The sequence below is a fragment of the Enoplosus armatus genome, chromosome 22 (assembly GCF_043641665.1).
Source record: "Enoplosus armatus isolate fEnoArm2 chromosome 22, fEnoArm2.hap1, whole genome shotgun sequence".
Classification (NCBI taxonomy): Eukaryota; Metazoa; Chordata; class Actinopteri; order Centrarchiformes; family Enoplosidae; genus Enoplosus; species Enoplosus armatus.
In genome coordinates, this window is record NC_092201.1 from 1,101,298 (window position 1) to 1,119,376 (window position 18,079).

Genomic DNA, 18,079 nt, shown 5'->3' on the forward strand with positions numbered 1-18,079 from the left:
CTGCTGATGCTGCAGTGTCCAGTCCTCCCAGTGCTCCCATCAGACTGGGAGCTCCATGCAGCTTTATTTCTAACGTCCGTCTCTCCACCCGTCTCCGTCCTCCGCCTCTTTTATTTCCAGCATGATTTTAATAAATTGTCAGTCAGGATTTTTGCTGCTGAGCTGCGGTTCAAAGCCGTCTGAAGCCTCCTCCTCCTCCTCCTCCTCCTCCTCCTGCGGGCTGCGCCGATCGACGCTGAAAACCTACACCGAGAGGATACGGATGTTAACCAAGACAACATAGTCGATTCATTTTTCAGAGATACTGTGAAACCATATCAGCATTAAAGCCAGGTTGGGAAAGGTTCGCAGGGTGAGGACATCCCTTCCATCTGCTGCTCTCCACCTCAGCTCAGGTACATTTCTACTGATCATTCCTCTTTTAGAGAAGCCTTCAGATTCAGAGGAGATTCATTTGTTCATTTGAATGTGTAAAATCTGCATCTGACTGGACGATAGTTGATGTATGAGCAGAAACTGTGTGTCCTGATGTGCGCAGAGAGGAAGCGCAGCAGGACTGCAAACTTGAATACTGATGTATGCGGTAAAAATACAGCAAATGCAGCGCAGGCTACTGTACGTACTGCATGATGTTTTTCCTCTCGCTGTTCGGCCGTGAGAAGACGGAACGGGTGTGAACGGAGATCTGTGTGCTTTGTGAGACTAGATGCAGTTTGTTTCACCCTCTTGCAGGTGACGGATGAAGCGTTGCTGAGAGAACGAAGATGTTCAGCTCGGAGATGATGATGATGATGATGATGGTGATGATGATGGAGAGGGAGGCTCTGCACAGCTCCCGGCCTCAGTAGAGGCTTCTTCGCACCGACCTGCTCCTCCTCACCTTCACGCCGTTACCTCTCCCTGTCCTCCGCCCGCCAGGAAGGATGACTGTGGTGTCCACAGAGAACATGGACGAGACCTCCACCCTGCCGGGACACCCGCAGGACCCCTACCCGCCCGACGACGACCACGACGACCACGACTGCTGCGAGCGGGTGGTCATTAACATCTCGGGGCTGCGCTTCGAGACCCAGCTGAAGACTCTCGCCCAGTTCCCGGAAACTCTACTCGGGAACCCCAAAAAGAGGATGCGCTACTTTGACCCCTTACGAAACGAGTATTTCTTTGACCGGAATCGCCCGAGTTTCGACGCCATCTTGTATTATTACCAGTCCGGGGGAAGGCTAAGAAGACCGGTCAACGTGCCGCTGGATATGTTCTCAGAGGAGATAAAGTTTTACGAACTTGGCGTAGAGGCCATGGAGAAGTTTCGCGAGGACGAGGGATTTATCCGGGAAGAGGAGCGGCCCCTGCCGGAGAAGGAGTTCCAGCGGCAGATCTGGCTCCTCTTTGAGCATCCGGAGAGCTCGGGGCCCGCCCGGGGGATCGCCATCGTCTCAGTGATGGTTATTCTTATTTCAATAGTCATATTTTGTTTGGAGACATTACCAGAGCTGAAGGAGGATCCCAGTCAGAGGATGCAGATAATTGGGAACATCACCGTCTACTACAAACCAAATGTTCTCACAGACCCTTTCTTTGTGGTGGAGACGCTCTGCATCATCTGGTTTTCCTTTGAGTTGATAGTCCGGTTTTTTGCTTGTCCTAGCAAGGCGGCATTCTTTAAAAACATGATGAACTCTATTGATATTGTGGCTATAATCCCGTACTTCATCACACTTGGAACAGAGCTGGCTGACGACCAAGACAACAAGGAGGGGAAGGGAGGAGGGGAACAGGCCACATCTCTGGCTATTCTCAGGGTCATCCGGCTGGTGAGGGTGTTCAGGATCTTTAAACTGTCCCGACATTCAAAGGGGCTCCAGATTTTGGGGCAAACTCTAAAGGCCAGCATGCGGGAGCTGGGCTTGCTCATTTTCTTCCTCTTCATCGGCGTGATTTTGTTCTCCAGCGCCGTCTACTTCGCGGAGGCCGAGGAGAAGGAGTCGTTCTTCACCAGTATCCCGGATGCTTTCTGGTGGGCCGTGGTGTCCATGACGACCGTCGGCTACGGGGACATGTACCCCGTGACCATCGGAGGGAAGATCGTGGGCTCGCTGTGCGCCATCGCTGGAGTGTTGACCATCGCGCTCCCGGTGCCCGTCATCGTGTCCAATTTCAACTACTTCTACCACCGGGAGACGGAGGGCGAGGAGCAGGCCCAGCTGCTCAACGTCAGCAACCAGAACTTGGCATCGGACACCAACTCGAGCCGCCGCAGCTCCTCGGTGGTCAGCAAGTCGGAGTACATGGAGATAGACGAGGACATGAACAACAGCATCGATAACTTTAGGGAAGCAAACCTTAGGACTGCCAACTGCACGGCTCCCAGCCAGAACTGTGTGAACAAGGGGAAGCTGCTCACCGACGTGTGAGGCGGCGTCCAACGCACCAGTGTAAATATTGTAGAAATATCTGGATGCTTTATCTCCATTGGTGCATTTTATTCTTCTTTTGCATTGATTCATTCAAACATGTAGGAACACTTAAAGAGTTTAAGGCACACATGGTACTTTTCTAAAAGGTAGAGGCTCACTTATTTCATGAAGACACGATGACAGAGTTGTTTGGCAATAGTTCAAAGATCAGCAGGTGTCGGGAACATTTTTGATAAATGATTCACTAATTTTAGATCTTTGCATCATTGAATTACTAACTGTAGTCCCTCAAATTAAAGGAGAACTCCACCAATTTTACACATAAAGATTAGTCTGCTGGTAAATAACGTCTTTCTTCAAGTATGACAGAATAACCTGAGTGATGTCATTAGGGTTATCTTTAAAAACCGGAGGTGTTTACCAGGCAGGAAGACGTTTTTGAAGTTTGCCACCAACTAGAGACAAAAGTCAGGATATTTTGGTCTCTGTTGCACAATCTTCTTTTTAAAAATGTCTCTTGCAAGTTCTCAAACTTCCTAGAAGTGCAATAATAAATTGATGGAGTGCCCCTTTGATAGTGTTACCATCTTCACTTTTTCAAATAACGCAAAGCAGAAATATGCTAAAACTCAATAATACAGATTAAACAAGAGAATAAAAAATACAGTACAGTGCAAGATATTAATAAATAGTCCCAAATTTAATTTAATAAAAGGCAGTTGCAAATAGAAAAGTTTGAGAGTTGAATATATTAATTCAAAAGATGGAATGACCTGAGAGAACAAACTTACTAAATAGAGAGTGTGAGAGAATAATCTGCAATTTGAGGGCACGATAGACGAATTTGACAGAAGAATTTATCAAAAACTCTCCTGGACACCTTCCAGACTTTGTGCAATAGACTCAACTTTCAGGATAGAAGAAAAAAACAAAACAACAGAGCCCAACTGAGATTTGAAGAACTCTGCAGAGGACGACTTGAACGGAGAAACACATTTTGAGTGGATTACAGTGGAAGTTCGGGCGTGTTCTCTGCGGCATATCCAGGGACATTTTGGAAAACTCAAGGTCAGATGTTGATCGATGTTTTTCAGGCACCTTATCAGAAACAAACAGGAAGTGTGCCGAGCCTTGTGGAGGATTATCTGCACTGCTGCTGCTGCTGCTGCTGCTGCTACAGGTCGGCTGGAGGTTCCCTGTATGATGCCATGCAACACTCCTTTATATAAAAGCATGTGGAGACTCTCTTCTCTCTTATATTGGCATGCACAAGACGTTACCTCATTTTTATTTTGACTTTTTTTTCTTCTTTGACCTTCATCTTCTCCTCCTGGAATCGCAGTTTTCTCTCTCATTTGTTTTCACCAAAAGTGCACTGGCTATTTATTATGATTTAAGTTATTTTAAAACATTTAAGTGTTGAATGTTGAAGCATTAAGGGAACAGGAACACTTCTTTTTCGAAGATCATGGCATGTCAAAATACTAAAGCATTATGGCCTAATTAGCTATGGTATAGCTATGTATACTCAATGCATGACTACAGTATTAAATTGCTTGCAGTTGTGGAGGGACCTCGGGAGCTGGAGGATGATGATGATGATGATCCTCCTCATTATTGTCAAGCTAACGACAGGAAACGGTGCATGACGGAGCTAACTGCCGGAGGGGACAAATCTGCTGAAAAAACAAAAAAACAAAAACAAGAAAAAAAAAATCAGAAGAGACACATCCAACGATCTCTTTGAAAAAATGACATTTCAGAAATTACATCCTCCTTTTTCATTTATTTAAAGCTTTGATCTTTGATGATGGAGTGCATGAGATCATTTTATGTGATTTGTGACCCCGTTTTTTTTTCTTGCATTTGACTTTTAAAACAAGTTTCAAGAAGGAAAGCAGTAGTATTTAACAAATTATATCTGAAATTAGTTTCTAGTGCCTTGAACCCCGTCTCATTATAGAATTGACTAAAGTGCCTCCCGTTACAATAGACAGCACAGAGCTTACTATGTGCAGCTTATCTTCTCCTGCCGTAAAGATGCACTTCTCCCTGCACATCTGGAAAAGAAGAGTGTTATAGACTTAATACGTTTTCGACAAAGATAAGAACAATTATTCCTTATTCTGGGCCTACGTGAACTCACATTTGTCCTGGCTGATGACACATGGCTGCAGTGCTCAATAAGCAGGATAGAGAAGTTAAAAACATAGAAAGACGATGTGGTTTTCTGTCAGACATCTGCACGTACTGGAGTTTGTTATTCCCAAAACTGTGGCTATTCTGACTGTGGGTCAGACTGCATAAGGATCTACTTATGGGGCAAATAGAAAAGTAACCAAGCTAGCTGTCTGGTTAGCTAACGAGCAAACTCAATCCAAATGAAAGTAAACACGGAAATCAGCCTTTTGGATTAGCTACTGAAGCTAACTGTACAGGGATCTACCTACAGGCGGTTAGCTTAGGCTGCTAAGCAAGTTGTCTTTTCAGCTAATGAGCAAACGACCTATCCAAACGCTTGTGTCCGAGTCCAAATGAAAGTAAACACAGAAATTAGGACCACATATTAGCTATAGTAGCTAACTACATATGGTTATAGTTATCGGACAACTTATGGGACAAGCTAGCTGTTGGGTTAGCCAACGAGCAAACTACCAATAAGACATAAACTAGTTAGCAGCAGTAGCTAATCCAGGGGGCTAATTCTGGTCCACTTTGTTTGGACTCGGAGACAAGCATTTGGCATGATTTATGAAGTGATTTATATTTGTTTGGAAACCTCTAGGAGGATCGCAATGCTTCGTGTTTCCCAGATCGCTACCACAGAATTACCAATTGATCCGTTAGTCAGAATGGCCACAATTATGAAAATAAGACTGAGGTGAAGAGAGATGGGATTTTCCCTTTAAAAGCAAATCAGATTATGATAGCATAGTGTCTGGTCATGAGGCTCATTATTTCCAATTTTCCAAAAGAATACAGAAATATTTGATCATAAGAATACATTTGCAGACAGGGCCGTAACCTGGATATCTTAAACACCAAGGTCAGAAGTCCTGCATGTGTCTCTGTGGCCTGGTTTTATCAAAACATTATTTATTTATTAATCTGTCTTATTGATTTGAAGGACATATGTTTGTATTTTTCTTATAGTCAACAGATCTCATGTTCAGTCCCAAACCAACGACACGTCAGTCCGTCTCTCAGTCCTGTCTCACTTCCTGTCTACTGAAATCTTTAAAAGCACAAATATATAGTTTCATGTTTAAAAGGCTCAGTCATTTCCTCAAACAGCTGCTCGCTGTAGTTTTTATCAAACTAACAGGAGGAAATAGTGCATTTGTTGGGGACTATTTTCAGCGGCGGATGAATCCACATGTGGAGCTCTAGTGAGTGTTTGTGGCAGCAGGACGGTGTGTGTGGGACTGAGTCCAGATAAACTACAGTGTGTGTGTTCACGGTGATGAAGGAAGATGCTCACTGACGTGTTATAATAATAACAACATATATCAGGCTGTGATACACACAACACTTGTTAGGTTGAATGAACATGAGATTTAATGACAATAAGAGAAAAGCAGAATATCTCCAGTCTAAATATTATAAACAAATGTGGCCATATTCATCACAAGGCCTGAATTTCAAAATAAAAAGTTTAAAGTTACACACTGGCAGGTTGCTAAACTGACCTCAGCTACGGCCCTGACTGCAGTACCAAACATTTCAAAGGACTCTGGCAGATCTGCAGCTCAACCAGCAGCTCTTGTGCTTCTTCACTTTCTATCAACTGCCACCGTCAGAGGAGCCTGTTGAACTGAACAGCGTCCTCTGGCTGCACAAAACACTGCCGCTTTCTGATTCCTGGGACCAAAAAGAACAAAACGCTGCTGAAAATCAGATCTGCTCCTTTAAAAGAAATGTGGACACAATCTGTCTTTGAAAAGAATGAGCCTAACATGTCCGCTGCTTTGCTTCTGAGTGAGTCAGTCTGTCGCGTTCTTCTCACGTTTCCAACAGTTTTTAAGTATTGCCATGTTTTCTATGCTTGATCGAGGCTTACGTTGTCCAACATGTCCTCAGTGTTCGGACAGTTGTTTGAGGCCAAAGAAATTAGGGAGAAATTAGCGGGAAAATAACAGTTTTCGGTGCCTGCGAGAGCTCAGTTGTGGATGCTGCTGTGGAGAGATAATGATGAATCGGAGCACAGTGGAAGCAGTCAGTGTTTCCTCTGCAGAGCAGCAACTCAGCATTCATCTGAACATTACCACAGGCATTAGTCACTCTGCATGCCAGCAAAATGGCGCTGCTGCTGCTGCGTTGTTGTGAGGAGGGAGCACATGGAGAGGAGAACGCTGTGGTTTTGCAACGACAACATGAGGACTGAAGAATGAATCTGGATGATGTTAAAAAACAAGAAAAAGGAGCGTTGACTCAGTCTGATCTGGACAGAATACGCACCAAGTTAAACTTATCGGCTCAAATTTCACTCTGCTGCAAATTCACAGCTGCACGTGATGAATCATCACTCCTTCATGATACATGTTTTATAGCAAACTCACATATCCAGGCGTCCCTGCTCACTGCTGACACTTTAAAACTCAACTGGGACACAAGTGTGGAGTTTGGTGACACTTCAGCTGGCATCTTTAAAGTGTTGATCCCACAAGAAAATACACGATATTAATATACATTTTTCAGCACTAGAGCTGATACAATATCTTCCAAATTCAGGCAAAAAAAGGCAGGTCATTTCTTGTTTACCTGCTCAGATGTATTCTCAGGATTCAGCCCCTGAAATGGAGGCAAGTTCTGGTATTTAACGCCTTGACAGGTGTCACTGTGTTAAATCTTGTACATTCACTCGGCTCCCTCACTCCACCGTGTGAAGTTAATAACACGGTGTGTAATAAGAAACATCCCCAAACACTGTTGTATTTAGTGTGTTAACAGGAGTTTATTCCGACTGTGAAAAGGCCAAAACATTTCTGGCGAGTCGTCCTTTTAGGGTGTGTTTTAGTTCTTGGATCAGTTGCAGCAAGAATTTTAGGAAAAGATAACTTCCAAAAAATGAGAAATGCATCTTTTGTGGAGCAGCTCGGCAGCAGAGCCTCTCCCGAGTCAGAAGGTTTAGTTACATAAGAGTCTGCAGGTCTTTTATTCAAACACAGCGAGAATAAAATCAGCTGCTGCAGGATTTAGTTTTGGATGAAAAGTCTGCAGACTCATCGCACGGTTTTACACTTGAAACGACTTCTTTAACTCGAACTTTTGAATCTGAATCTGATGAGCTGAACAGCCTCCACATCCACACAGGTGCTTCCACTTGAGACCTCAGACCAGGACTCAGTGGGCGTCTGCAGTCTGGGCGTGATTGACACCTTTCTTCTGTTCAGCTTGTTAAGGCGGGACACCGTCACCATTTATCCAATGAATTTCTTCGGTGCAGTTGATCTAAACTGATGTTTTCAGTCAGCCAATCACAAATGAGTATTATGAGTATAAGCCTGCATTGTAGTCAAATTGAATCTATTCTACTCAAACTCTTTAATGTTACGATTATTGAATGAGAAAATATATTCATGTCTTTGAACACTGTATTATAAACATGGGACAGGAGGACACACGTCCTCTTAGTCTGTCTCACGGTCCTAAAGTGCTGCTGTTGGCAGTTTAAATCTCCACACATTGTACATATTTTTTTATCTTGTATCTGCGATCACAAACGATTATCTCGCTTCATATCTTGTGTGAACGAGATAATAACTCGAGTATTGTGGAGCGGCGGCCATGTTTGTTGTGTCTCAGCTGTGAGTCATCAGCCAGTTCGTTTAAGGCCCGTTTCACAAACTGCTGCTGAACGTGTGAAGAAGAAAAATCCCTTTAATCAACGATTCAGTCAGATGAAAACAAAAACAGAAAAGGCGCTTCATGTTAAACATGCAGCAGGTCCGAGGGAGCGAAATTACAAACTTCACAACTTTTTTTAAGATAAAATCACGTTTAAAAAAAAGAGGTTCTATATTTTCAGCTGTTTGAAATGAGTGATTGAAAGCAACATCAGGGTAGTTGGTAGTCTTGTGGTTTTAATTTCTTTGTTCATACTCGTAGTGTTTTAGGCCAAAGTTTGAGACATATCTCCTCCACTGAAGGGACCAAATGAAGTTTTATAGTTTTTCATATCATCAGAGCAGCTTAACAGACGGATGATACACAAACAAATTACATTTTCTAGATTGTGGGTCAAATGTTTTGAAGAACTTCATGTTGTTCTTTTTAAATCTCTGGACATTTGTGTTTGGCATGCAGTGAAGAGGATAAACACGTTTCCTTCCAAATTAAAGTCCAGTAAAGTTTTTATGATTTAGTTTACAAGCTTCCAACTGCCAAGTCCAACGTGATCAATGAGTTCATTTACAGACGATCACACCATTGATCGTCAGTCAGCTGCATAGCAAACATTTCTGGATAGGAAAGGACAGGATATTTGGTTTAATTCTCTGATAATATTCTTTGACTGCTGACATGAGCCATCGATGCAGAGTTTCTCAACCTTGAGGACATTTTTAGGACAAATATTTTTTGTTTGATATATTTTAACTTAAAGCTGCAGAGTTTGTGACAATTCTCTGTATGTTTGTCGCTGTGAAACACATTTAACATTTTAATCCACTGTTGGTATAAAAGTATTGATATGTGCAGCTTTAAACAAAACATATTGCATGATGGTGTCCACCTGGACCAGCGCTGTCCCTTTAAAGAAGACCACTAAAGAATAAAATGTAAAGTTTTTTACCTGAATCAAAGAGTCTAATGCTTTGTTGATCATAAGGAAGTTAATCTATCAATGATTATGTCATTAATCTGGTAAATGTAGTCGATATTTGCTGGACTAGGTAACCAAATGTTAAGATTTCTCAAATTTTATCCCTTTGTTTTTTTTGACTGTTGACAAAAATAAGCAGATTTGAAATTGGGCTCTTGGAATTTTTGGGGGAATTATTGCCATTATTTTTAATGATTAAAAGGCTAACTGATAAAAATTGTAATCAATAATATAGTTTACAGGCAAAGCGAGGCAGCTCCAAAAATAAGCAAACGTCTTACTCAAACTTTGGGGCCTAATAATGAACAATTGAGCTTGAAAGTTCATTCTTGACATCGGAAATAAAATAATAGTAAAATAAAATAAAAAGATAGTAAGTGGACCTTGAGTTAAGGTTGTCCAAGGTGAGGAAAGAGCTTTCATCCTCAGTTGGTCATTTTTAGGCCCTAAAACATGAGAAGGACTGCAACTAAAAAAAGATTTCACAGATTACCGGCCTGTAACCGATATTTCTGATCACAAAAAATGATCAGTTGTCCTTTTAAACGTTTAAAAATAAAGACAACAGCACATCATCACTTCCCAAAGTCCATTTTGATGTCTTGAAGCTATTTTTATTCTTCAAAAATCCCAAAGGAGTTCAGTTTACAAAGATATGTCAAACCAAAGTCAAGCTAAAAATAAACAGGTTGAGAGACTCTGCATTACTTAACGCTTCACAAGTGTTCATAGGAATGTCTGTGATTTAAAAAGCCATGACACAAGTGATGATGATGATGATGATGATGATGCACTGAAGAGTTTGAAGTATGAACATATTTTTGCAGTGCAAAGAGGAAGTGTCATCATGTGATTAAAGTGCATGAATGACTGAGACTGAGCTGCATGATCGTAACATTCAAATAAATTAACACTGAATATATTTTTGCTCATACGAACATTATTGTTGATATTACTACGATGTTTCTCTCTTCAGAAAATCATTTTGAAATTGTCTATTTTCAGCTAGAGGACTGGTTACTTTGGGACTAATTTGTCATTTAGCAGTAGTACTGTGTTCCCTCTCGTGCTAACTTACACTCATAAAGCCAAAGTCTCGTCCCGACCATGACGACTGAAGCCCCAGTGCTGGAGACATCATTTCAAAAAATAAAGTAATAAATGTACTCGTTCACCCTCCACGGGGCTGTTGAGATCCATTTTTTACATGATTTTTCATATAGGTTCTTGCTGCAGTTTGCAATGTTTGTCATTTGTTGGTGAGGCATAGTCTGTAACCTATGCAAGGTTAGTCGACAATTCATGTCCATTCTGACTTCATCATATTACAACAGTTTCAATAAATTTTGAAAGATATGACCGTGCTGTTTGCTCATTATTGAATATGAATTGAGTCACTTAGACAAAGTTGTAGTGAGAAGTAATATGTGGCTGGTAAAAGGTGCTATTAGCTAAATATGCTCTGTGGTAACCATCTCGTTTAAACTTATTTAAATTTATTAACAACAAACAAACACGCTGTCGACCACAAACTGTCTGAGGGAACATGTATTACTTGTTTTCCTTTTGTACTAACTGTATTTAAGTGTGTTAGTGTTGCTGTGCGTCATGTGACCTGCAATAACAGATGGGGTTAGCCAAGCTATTACTATTCCTAGTGAGCCAACGTGTTCACTGACGGCCGGCCACTATTAGTAATTAATTAATTAATTAATTAATATCGGTGTGATTGCTACAGATTCTGATTTCCTTGCAATAGTTCAAATGCAGTGAGCCGTGACCCCTTCAGCATTTGAACTATTGCAAGGAAATCAGAATCTGTTTAAACGTGTTTGCATTGTTTGAATCCCATTTGGTCAAAACTAAATTGTGGTGAAATAATACGCAGCAAATTAAACAACAAGAATTACAAGCTTTATCAAGTTTTCCATTTAGTTTTTCACTCTGATGTTATGGTAGTTGTTTGTAGCTCTGATATACCCGGACGCCTTTAGCCTAGCTTAGCTAAAAGACTGGAAGCAGGTGGAAACTGCTAGCCTAAAAATCCACCTTCTAAAGCTGAAACTTGTTGGTGTGAAAGAGCCCAAATTTTTTTTTAATTTTTTATACCATGAGGTAACAGAATGTCAAGCAATACAATTATAGGTGACATTATACAATCTTTTGAGCTATAAGTGATTATCCTTTCCTTTCTCTGAGTTCCCCACTCAGACTCTTTGTTTTCTGTGTTAGAAATGATAAACTATAAGTTTCTGCAGCTTCAGAGGATTAACAGAATTTCATTCCCCACTTTTCTGTTTCCTGCTGCAGGTGTCAGCTCAGGATGAGACGAGTAAAGTCAAACTCAACAGCAGCACGTTTAGATGTGACCTCTCTAAAATAGTCCGGCATGTGAAGCAGCTCCGAGTGTCAGAACACAGTGACCCTGAACAACATTCACGTTAACATCAGTCTGACTGCCAGAAACACAATCAAACTCTGGAGCAGCTCAATTACTGGAGTTCATTAGTGCTCTTATTCAGTGGCTGCTGGTGTATTTAAAAGGTTTCATTGAGGACAGTACTCATTATACAGCTTTACATTTTACAAGTCGTACAGTCCCTTTGTTTTAGATAAATGAAGAAAGCTCTTAATTGATTAAGTATTCGACAACAAGAAGGAGGAAATAGACTTAAAAACAAGGAAGGAAAGGAGAGTAAAAGGAAAGGGAAGCAGAAAGAAGAGGAAACAAATAGGAGAAGGAAAGAAAAGGAGAGAAAAACAAGAGGGGAGGAAAGGACAATAATAAAGTGGAAGATGGAAGTTAAGGGCAGGTAATGGAGGAAGGGAAAAGTTGAAGGAGAGAGGGAAGTAAAGGAAAGGAGAAAAGAAAAATGAGGCGTAGAAGGAAAGGAAATGAGAGGAAAAGAAGAAAGAAGGACAGGAATGGAAAGGAAAAATGGGAAAGAAGGAAAGCCAAGGGGAAGTTAGACAGAAGTTAATGGCGGGAAAGAAAAGTAAAACAAAAGAAAAGGAAGTGAAAGGAAAGGAAGGGAACAGGGAAAGGAAACAAGGAAGGATGCGGAGAAGGAGAAGAAGGTAAACAGGAAGTTAAGGAAAGGAAAGAAAGGAAAAGGACAGACAGGAGATATTGTCCAGCTGGAGGACACAGCTCCTGGGCTGCAGTATAGACTCTATACTCTCCATGTGAAGCTGCTCTGTGGGCTGCAACAGTCTGAGTCACAGAGCAGCTATTCTTACTGAGCTAAGAATACGACTCAGCAGCGTCTGAAACTGCTCCAACAGCACAACCACAACAACACCGGTACTGTGCTGCACACTGAGGGCCCTCATACTGGATTATAACAGGACGGGCTGCTACAATATGACCTCAGAGGTGTCCATAATGTCCACTCAGTCCTCTCTATGGCTGACGTGACTTGGTGACTAATAAAACGAGGCCTATAGGAGCTCATGTACAGTTTCACCTTCAGACTACACGATCTCTCTGTCTGTGTCGGATTAGAGACTATAGACCAATCATAGCCTGCCGTCTTTCCCAACCTGCATGATGTCATCGGGAAGGAGGTGCTAGAGACGGACCTCTGGCATCTATTTCACCTGTAATAGGTATAAATCTCCAGGAAACAGTGGATCTAACTGGAATCACTATCAGGTTATGATTTCCGGTGCAGGTCTCAGGTATGTGGACTGAGCATTGTTGAGTCTGGACGCCGTACAATCCAGATTTACTACCTTCAGCAAATAGTACACAAAAACTAGGTGTAATCCAGAAAATGTATGTTTTTACGCAGCCACAAAATACTACATACATTTTACATTTTGACATTTACACAGTATATTCAATTATAACAGATTTAATACGATCCTTAAGATTGTTCCATAAATCCACTTTAACCGAAATGCATCTATCAAATGAGAACATCCAGTAACACTTTAAATATGTTAGCTAACAGAGGCTGACCAAGCTAATTCAGACACATGGGCATCTCATGGAATCTGTATTGTTTCACTTTTGCTGGAGGTATGCTAACAGTTTCCCCCTACTTCCAGTCTTTGTGCTAAGCTACGCTATACACGCCCTGGACCTATCTCTGTACGGACGCTCAGATGTGCTGGTGTCCTTCTTCTCATCTGACTGTGACAAACAAATATTTTCCCACAAATGTCAGACTGCTCCTTTAACAGACTGTGGCACATCGTCTCTGCAGAGGGACAACATTTACTCATCCACTTCACGTCTCCACTGGATTTAAATCCTGTTGCTTTTTTCTGACACTAATTCCTGCACTGTTTTCATAAGATGCTGTTTTTTTTTTTTTGCATGAATCATACTGAGACCACTGCGGCATACAGTAAATGTTAGTGTGTGTGCTGAAAACGAGAAGAGCTGTTTCTGTATATATGGAGACAGAGAGAGGAGGCCCGGGGCAGAGTGCATGTTAGGTTAGTGTGGGTGGATGCAGAGGGAGATCCAGAGGAGGAAAAACACAACAGAAACAAAGAAAAATAGAAGGAAAGAGGGAGGAGGAGGAGGAGGAGGAGGAGGAGGACTACCAGATACTGAGAGGTTTGATATTTGAGGAATAAGGAGAGATGGAGATACAGGGAGGAGAAAAGGAAGGAGTGTTAGAGAGGAAGGTAAAATGTTCAGTATGGAAGCTGGGAAGTGGATTTAAAACCAGGCCGGGACCATCTGAGACGTCTGTAGGTGGACGGACGGACGGACGGACGGCTGGATAATGGATGGTTGGATGAATAGATGGACGGATGGATGGATGTATAATGGATGTAGTCGAGCTCTGCTCAATTATTGAGAGCCGCTCAGTCTCTCTATTGTTGGAGTGGAAATCTGCCAGCTGATCTCACTGAAACCTGAATCGCTGTAAATATGCAGAGTTCCTCCTGCCTGTTATTTTTACAAAGATCCAAGACAATCACCAGCTCAATCGATTGAGTCGATCAGATTCATATCGGACCAATCAGAGAAGTGCGGAGAGTGTGAGGACCAATAACAACCCTGCGAGAGGTGTGGTTGTCCAGTCAGGTGTTGGAAGGATTCATACTGATGTCAGGGAACAAGAGCATCCTGTGAAAAACAGAGAATATCACCGGATTCCATCCTTTAATTTGCAGCTCTCCAGAGATATAAAACTGAACTTTTGACCAGAATGATTTAAATCCTTTGCAGGGCGTCAGAGAGAGATCTCAGCTCCTGCACAGCTGAGTCCTCTGAACATCACTGGCCTTGGAAAGCTGATGTATAATGTGGGCGCACCGTCGGCACAAGCTGCAAACACCCACTCACGTCCACCCACGTGCATCCTCTCTCTTTCTCTCTTATGCAGACATACAAACATGGCTAACCTAATAGCCCGGCTGTCTCCTCGAGTTTCATTTTCCACTGGAGCGTTCCAGCTCTTACCTGAGCCGGCATCAATCTATTCAGGCAGAGAGGAGGAGAGCCGGGGGCGGTCTGGCCGGGCCGGGCCTCTTCCTTCAACACAAAACTCCAGACAGCCTGACACAGCGGAGAACAAACAGTTGGCTCATTGGGTTTCATCTCTTCCTCAGTCTGCTGACACAGAGCTCTGAGCGCCAAGACCAGCGTCCATATGGGCTCACAGCGTGAAGTACAGACAGCATGAAGAGACCAGAACCAGCATTAGTTCTGCATCAGTGTGTCAGTGAGGATTCACTGTGTTTATCACGTGTTGGAGGTAGTGATGCACGTTCAAAATGATTCCTTTCAATGATTACAAATGAACAATGACTGATGTTTCAGGTGAATTTAAAAGCCAACAAATGACATGTTTACATTAAACTCACGACGACCGTCTGTCTTCCTGTCAACTTCGACGAAGCAGGAAGTAGTAGGACTTTGTTGCCCGTTTCCTATCAACAGTCAGCACGGGTTTCTTTCAGTCATGATCATGATCCATGATCGTATTAACCTTTTGTATTGACCAGATATACATCAGCAGCTTTATGAAGCACTCAGAGACCAACTAGTAAGAGGTGGGAACCTGGTCCCAGGTTTTTCTGTATGTGTGTTAGATTGCAGTAATTTGATTGAACACGACTTTATTTTGAAAAACGCACCAGACTTAGACTTTATTCATGTAAGCACAATAAGAATTTAAGTAATAAAATGTGTTAAAAACCAGATTTTGACACAGAGTCACAAGAGAAGGTACGACAGGTCCATAATGTTCATGTTCATAATGCATGATGTAACCCAACATCAACGAGATTAGGCAGTAATCGATTTATTTAGCATGCTAACATTAGCTACACAGAGTCCAGCCGAGGCTGCAGGTATTTAGTATTAAGTATCGGACACATGAACATGTTGACCTGATGATGGTGCTGATGAAGAGTCAGAGGATCACCAGAGTTACTACAGTTCATCCTGAGGGGACCATGAACGTGTGTACAAAAATATTTTAGTATACATATATATATATATGTATATATATATGTATATATATATATCTCAGTCTGGACCAGCTGACATGTCATCCATAGAGCGACGCTGCTAGCATGGCTAACAATGCGATTGATCTGAACTTTGAGTTTATACCTTGAAGCTAACAGCAGAGTTAAAACAGACATTAGACATATTAAGACATGTCCACACTGTGAGGACCTGGACAGACCCCGTCTTAACTTTTAAGCATTTTGCACACTTAAGGACCTTTGGAACGAAGTCCACCTCTGCTCAGTGGGCAGACTGGTGGAAGGAGCTCCTCTTTGTCTGGTGTCCTGTTCCCTTCCTGTATCATATTAGGTTATAAAATATTCACATCTGTACTTTCTTGAGTGAGCTGCTTCTACTGTACGAGCTGCCTGTAAGAGGAGACGATGCTGCAGTATCAAAAGATCAACACGGAGACCACTGGACTTCCTGTGCTGCTCATATTGTGACTTCTATGGAGCCTTTCAGCCTCCTTTAACTCCTAGTCTTCAGTAGGAACCAATGGGCCTGTCTGTCTGTCTGTCTGCCTGTCTGTCTGTCAGAGCCCCCAGCAGCAGCTTATCATCACCTGTCCCAGCATGTGATCTTCACATGTCTCTACAGTAACATGCCCTGCTAACTTTGTCCAACAGCCTGATCTTTAGGAGCGTCTCTCTAAACGCACCTGTCCATCGTCAGCCATGTAAGGAGCACCGGACCACAACCACCACCTCCTCCACCTCCTCCTCCACCTCCACACAACGTTTGTTGATTTGATTTGAACCTTTTTTTTTTACCTGAACAGGCCTTGAAAAGACAATGAGACTTCAAGCAGCGTCCAGCGTTGTGAAAAGAGACAGTTTGAGTTGCTGGTACAAGTACAGCACACAGGGGTTATCAGCACCTGCAGGTATAAGACTGTATCTGAGGAGCTCTGTGAGGCTGTCAGCTAAATGCTAACACCAGTGCAGATGTTTAACAGGTATGTTTAGCTCAGCTCAGCTTGTTAGCATACCAACACGTGCTAATTAGCAGTAAACACAAAGTACAGCTGAGGCTGAAGGAATGATGTCATCAGGTATTTGGTCATAAAGTAAAGTATCACTGGGTAAATATAACTTTATCCTCAGTCTTGGTGTTTTGAATGCAGGACTTTTACTTGTAATGGAGTATCCAAGAGAGATATATTGAGAGATACTGTATACTACAATTTACATTTTACAATATTCAGTTTACACACACGGCCATGCATCAGACTGTTATGGGACGCACAGTGTCTCAAGTTACAAGTGTTTTTGTATTTCTGTATTTCTGTTCTGTTCCTCTGATGTTCACTCTGATGCAGAATTAATAAAATCATTTGAAGGTTACATGTTAAACAGAAAGATATCCTCATGTTGTTGTTGCTCCCATTTCTTGCTTTGCACTTATGTTCCTGTCTTGCTTCTGGATAAATATTTGTCTGGTGTGGCCTTAAAATAGTAATGCAAATGACACATTTTTACATTACCGCTGGTGAAAAGCATGATGGGCTGTCAATGGGTCGCCTTAACGAAATGTAGCATCCCAAATCCCCTCTCAGCTGCACTAATCTGATGTGAGGAGGGGGGGTGGGGGGGGGGGGCTGTTAACCCAAAGACGGGCCGCTGAGGTTCAGACACACCAGGAACATGGATGGATGGATACTGAGGGAGCTGCCCAAGTCTACCAAGGCATGCTGGGACATGTAGTCCCTTCAGCTGTTCTTCCAAGGCATGCTGGGAGATGGACGTCACCCAAAAGGATGCACCGGGATGAGTGAAACCTTTAAATTTAATCTTTATTTTTCCAGTTATCATCCATAAAGGCTGCATGAACACATGAACAGCCCTGAATCTGAGAAGTGATGCTCATGCAGGGAAAACTCCTCATTGATTAAGAACGGTTCAATGCTGTCAGCTCCATCGTTGGTGTAAAGAACTTTTTAAAAATAACTTTTTGCACCAGCGCCGTCTCACCAGCAGCCACAGGCCGTCTCACCTCGGCGTACTCGTCTGGTTTTACACCCCAGCAGGGATCCACGCCTGTCAGCCGCCTGCTGGCCGCTGGCATGTGGACAACAAGACTAAATGATTGATACCAAACAAAGCTCTCTAAAGCAGGCGTTTAAATGATGGATGATACAGAGCTGCAGTCAACACAGACGCAGACGCTCCAACTCTTGAGTTACAAGGTGCAAAGTGTAAAACCAGACAGCTGATTTTGTCACCTGAGACCGTGTGTGTGTGTGTGTGTGTGTGTGTGTGTGTGTGTGTGTGTGTGTGTGTCACACTCCACAGTTAAAGCAAGCAGGAAAACAGCCACTTACCGGGTGGAGCGAGAGTTCAGACGGGCACTAATAGA

At 42.5% G+C, this 18,079-nt stretch overlaps 1 protein-coding gene across 1 annotated transcript; it reads left to right on the forward strand.

Annotated features, from left to right (window-relative positions):
• Positions 1-923: 923 nt before the first annotated feature.
• kcna1b (potassium voltage-gated channel, shaker-related subfamily, member 1b) lies at positions 924-2,414 on the forward strand. The gene has a single exon (XM_070928685.1). The coding sequence runs from the start codon at positions 924-926 to the stop codon at positions 2,412-2,414; it is 1,491 nt and encodes a 496-aa protein (XP_070784786.1).
• The last annotated feature ends 15,665 nt before the right edge of the window (positions 2,415-18,079 follow it).

Coding starts and splice junctions, on each gene's coding strand:
- kcna1b (XM_070928685.1), top strand. CDS start 924: ATGACTGTGGTGTCCACAGAGAACATGGACGAGACCTCCACCCTGCCG.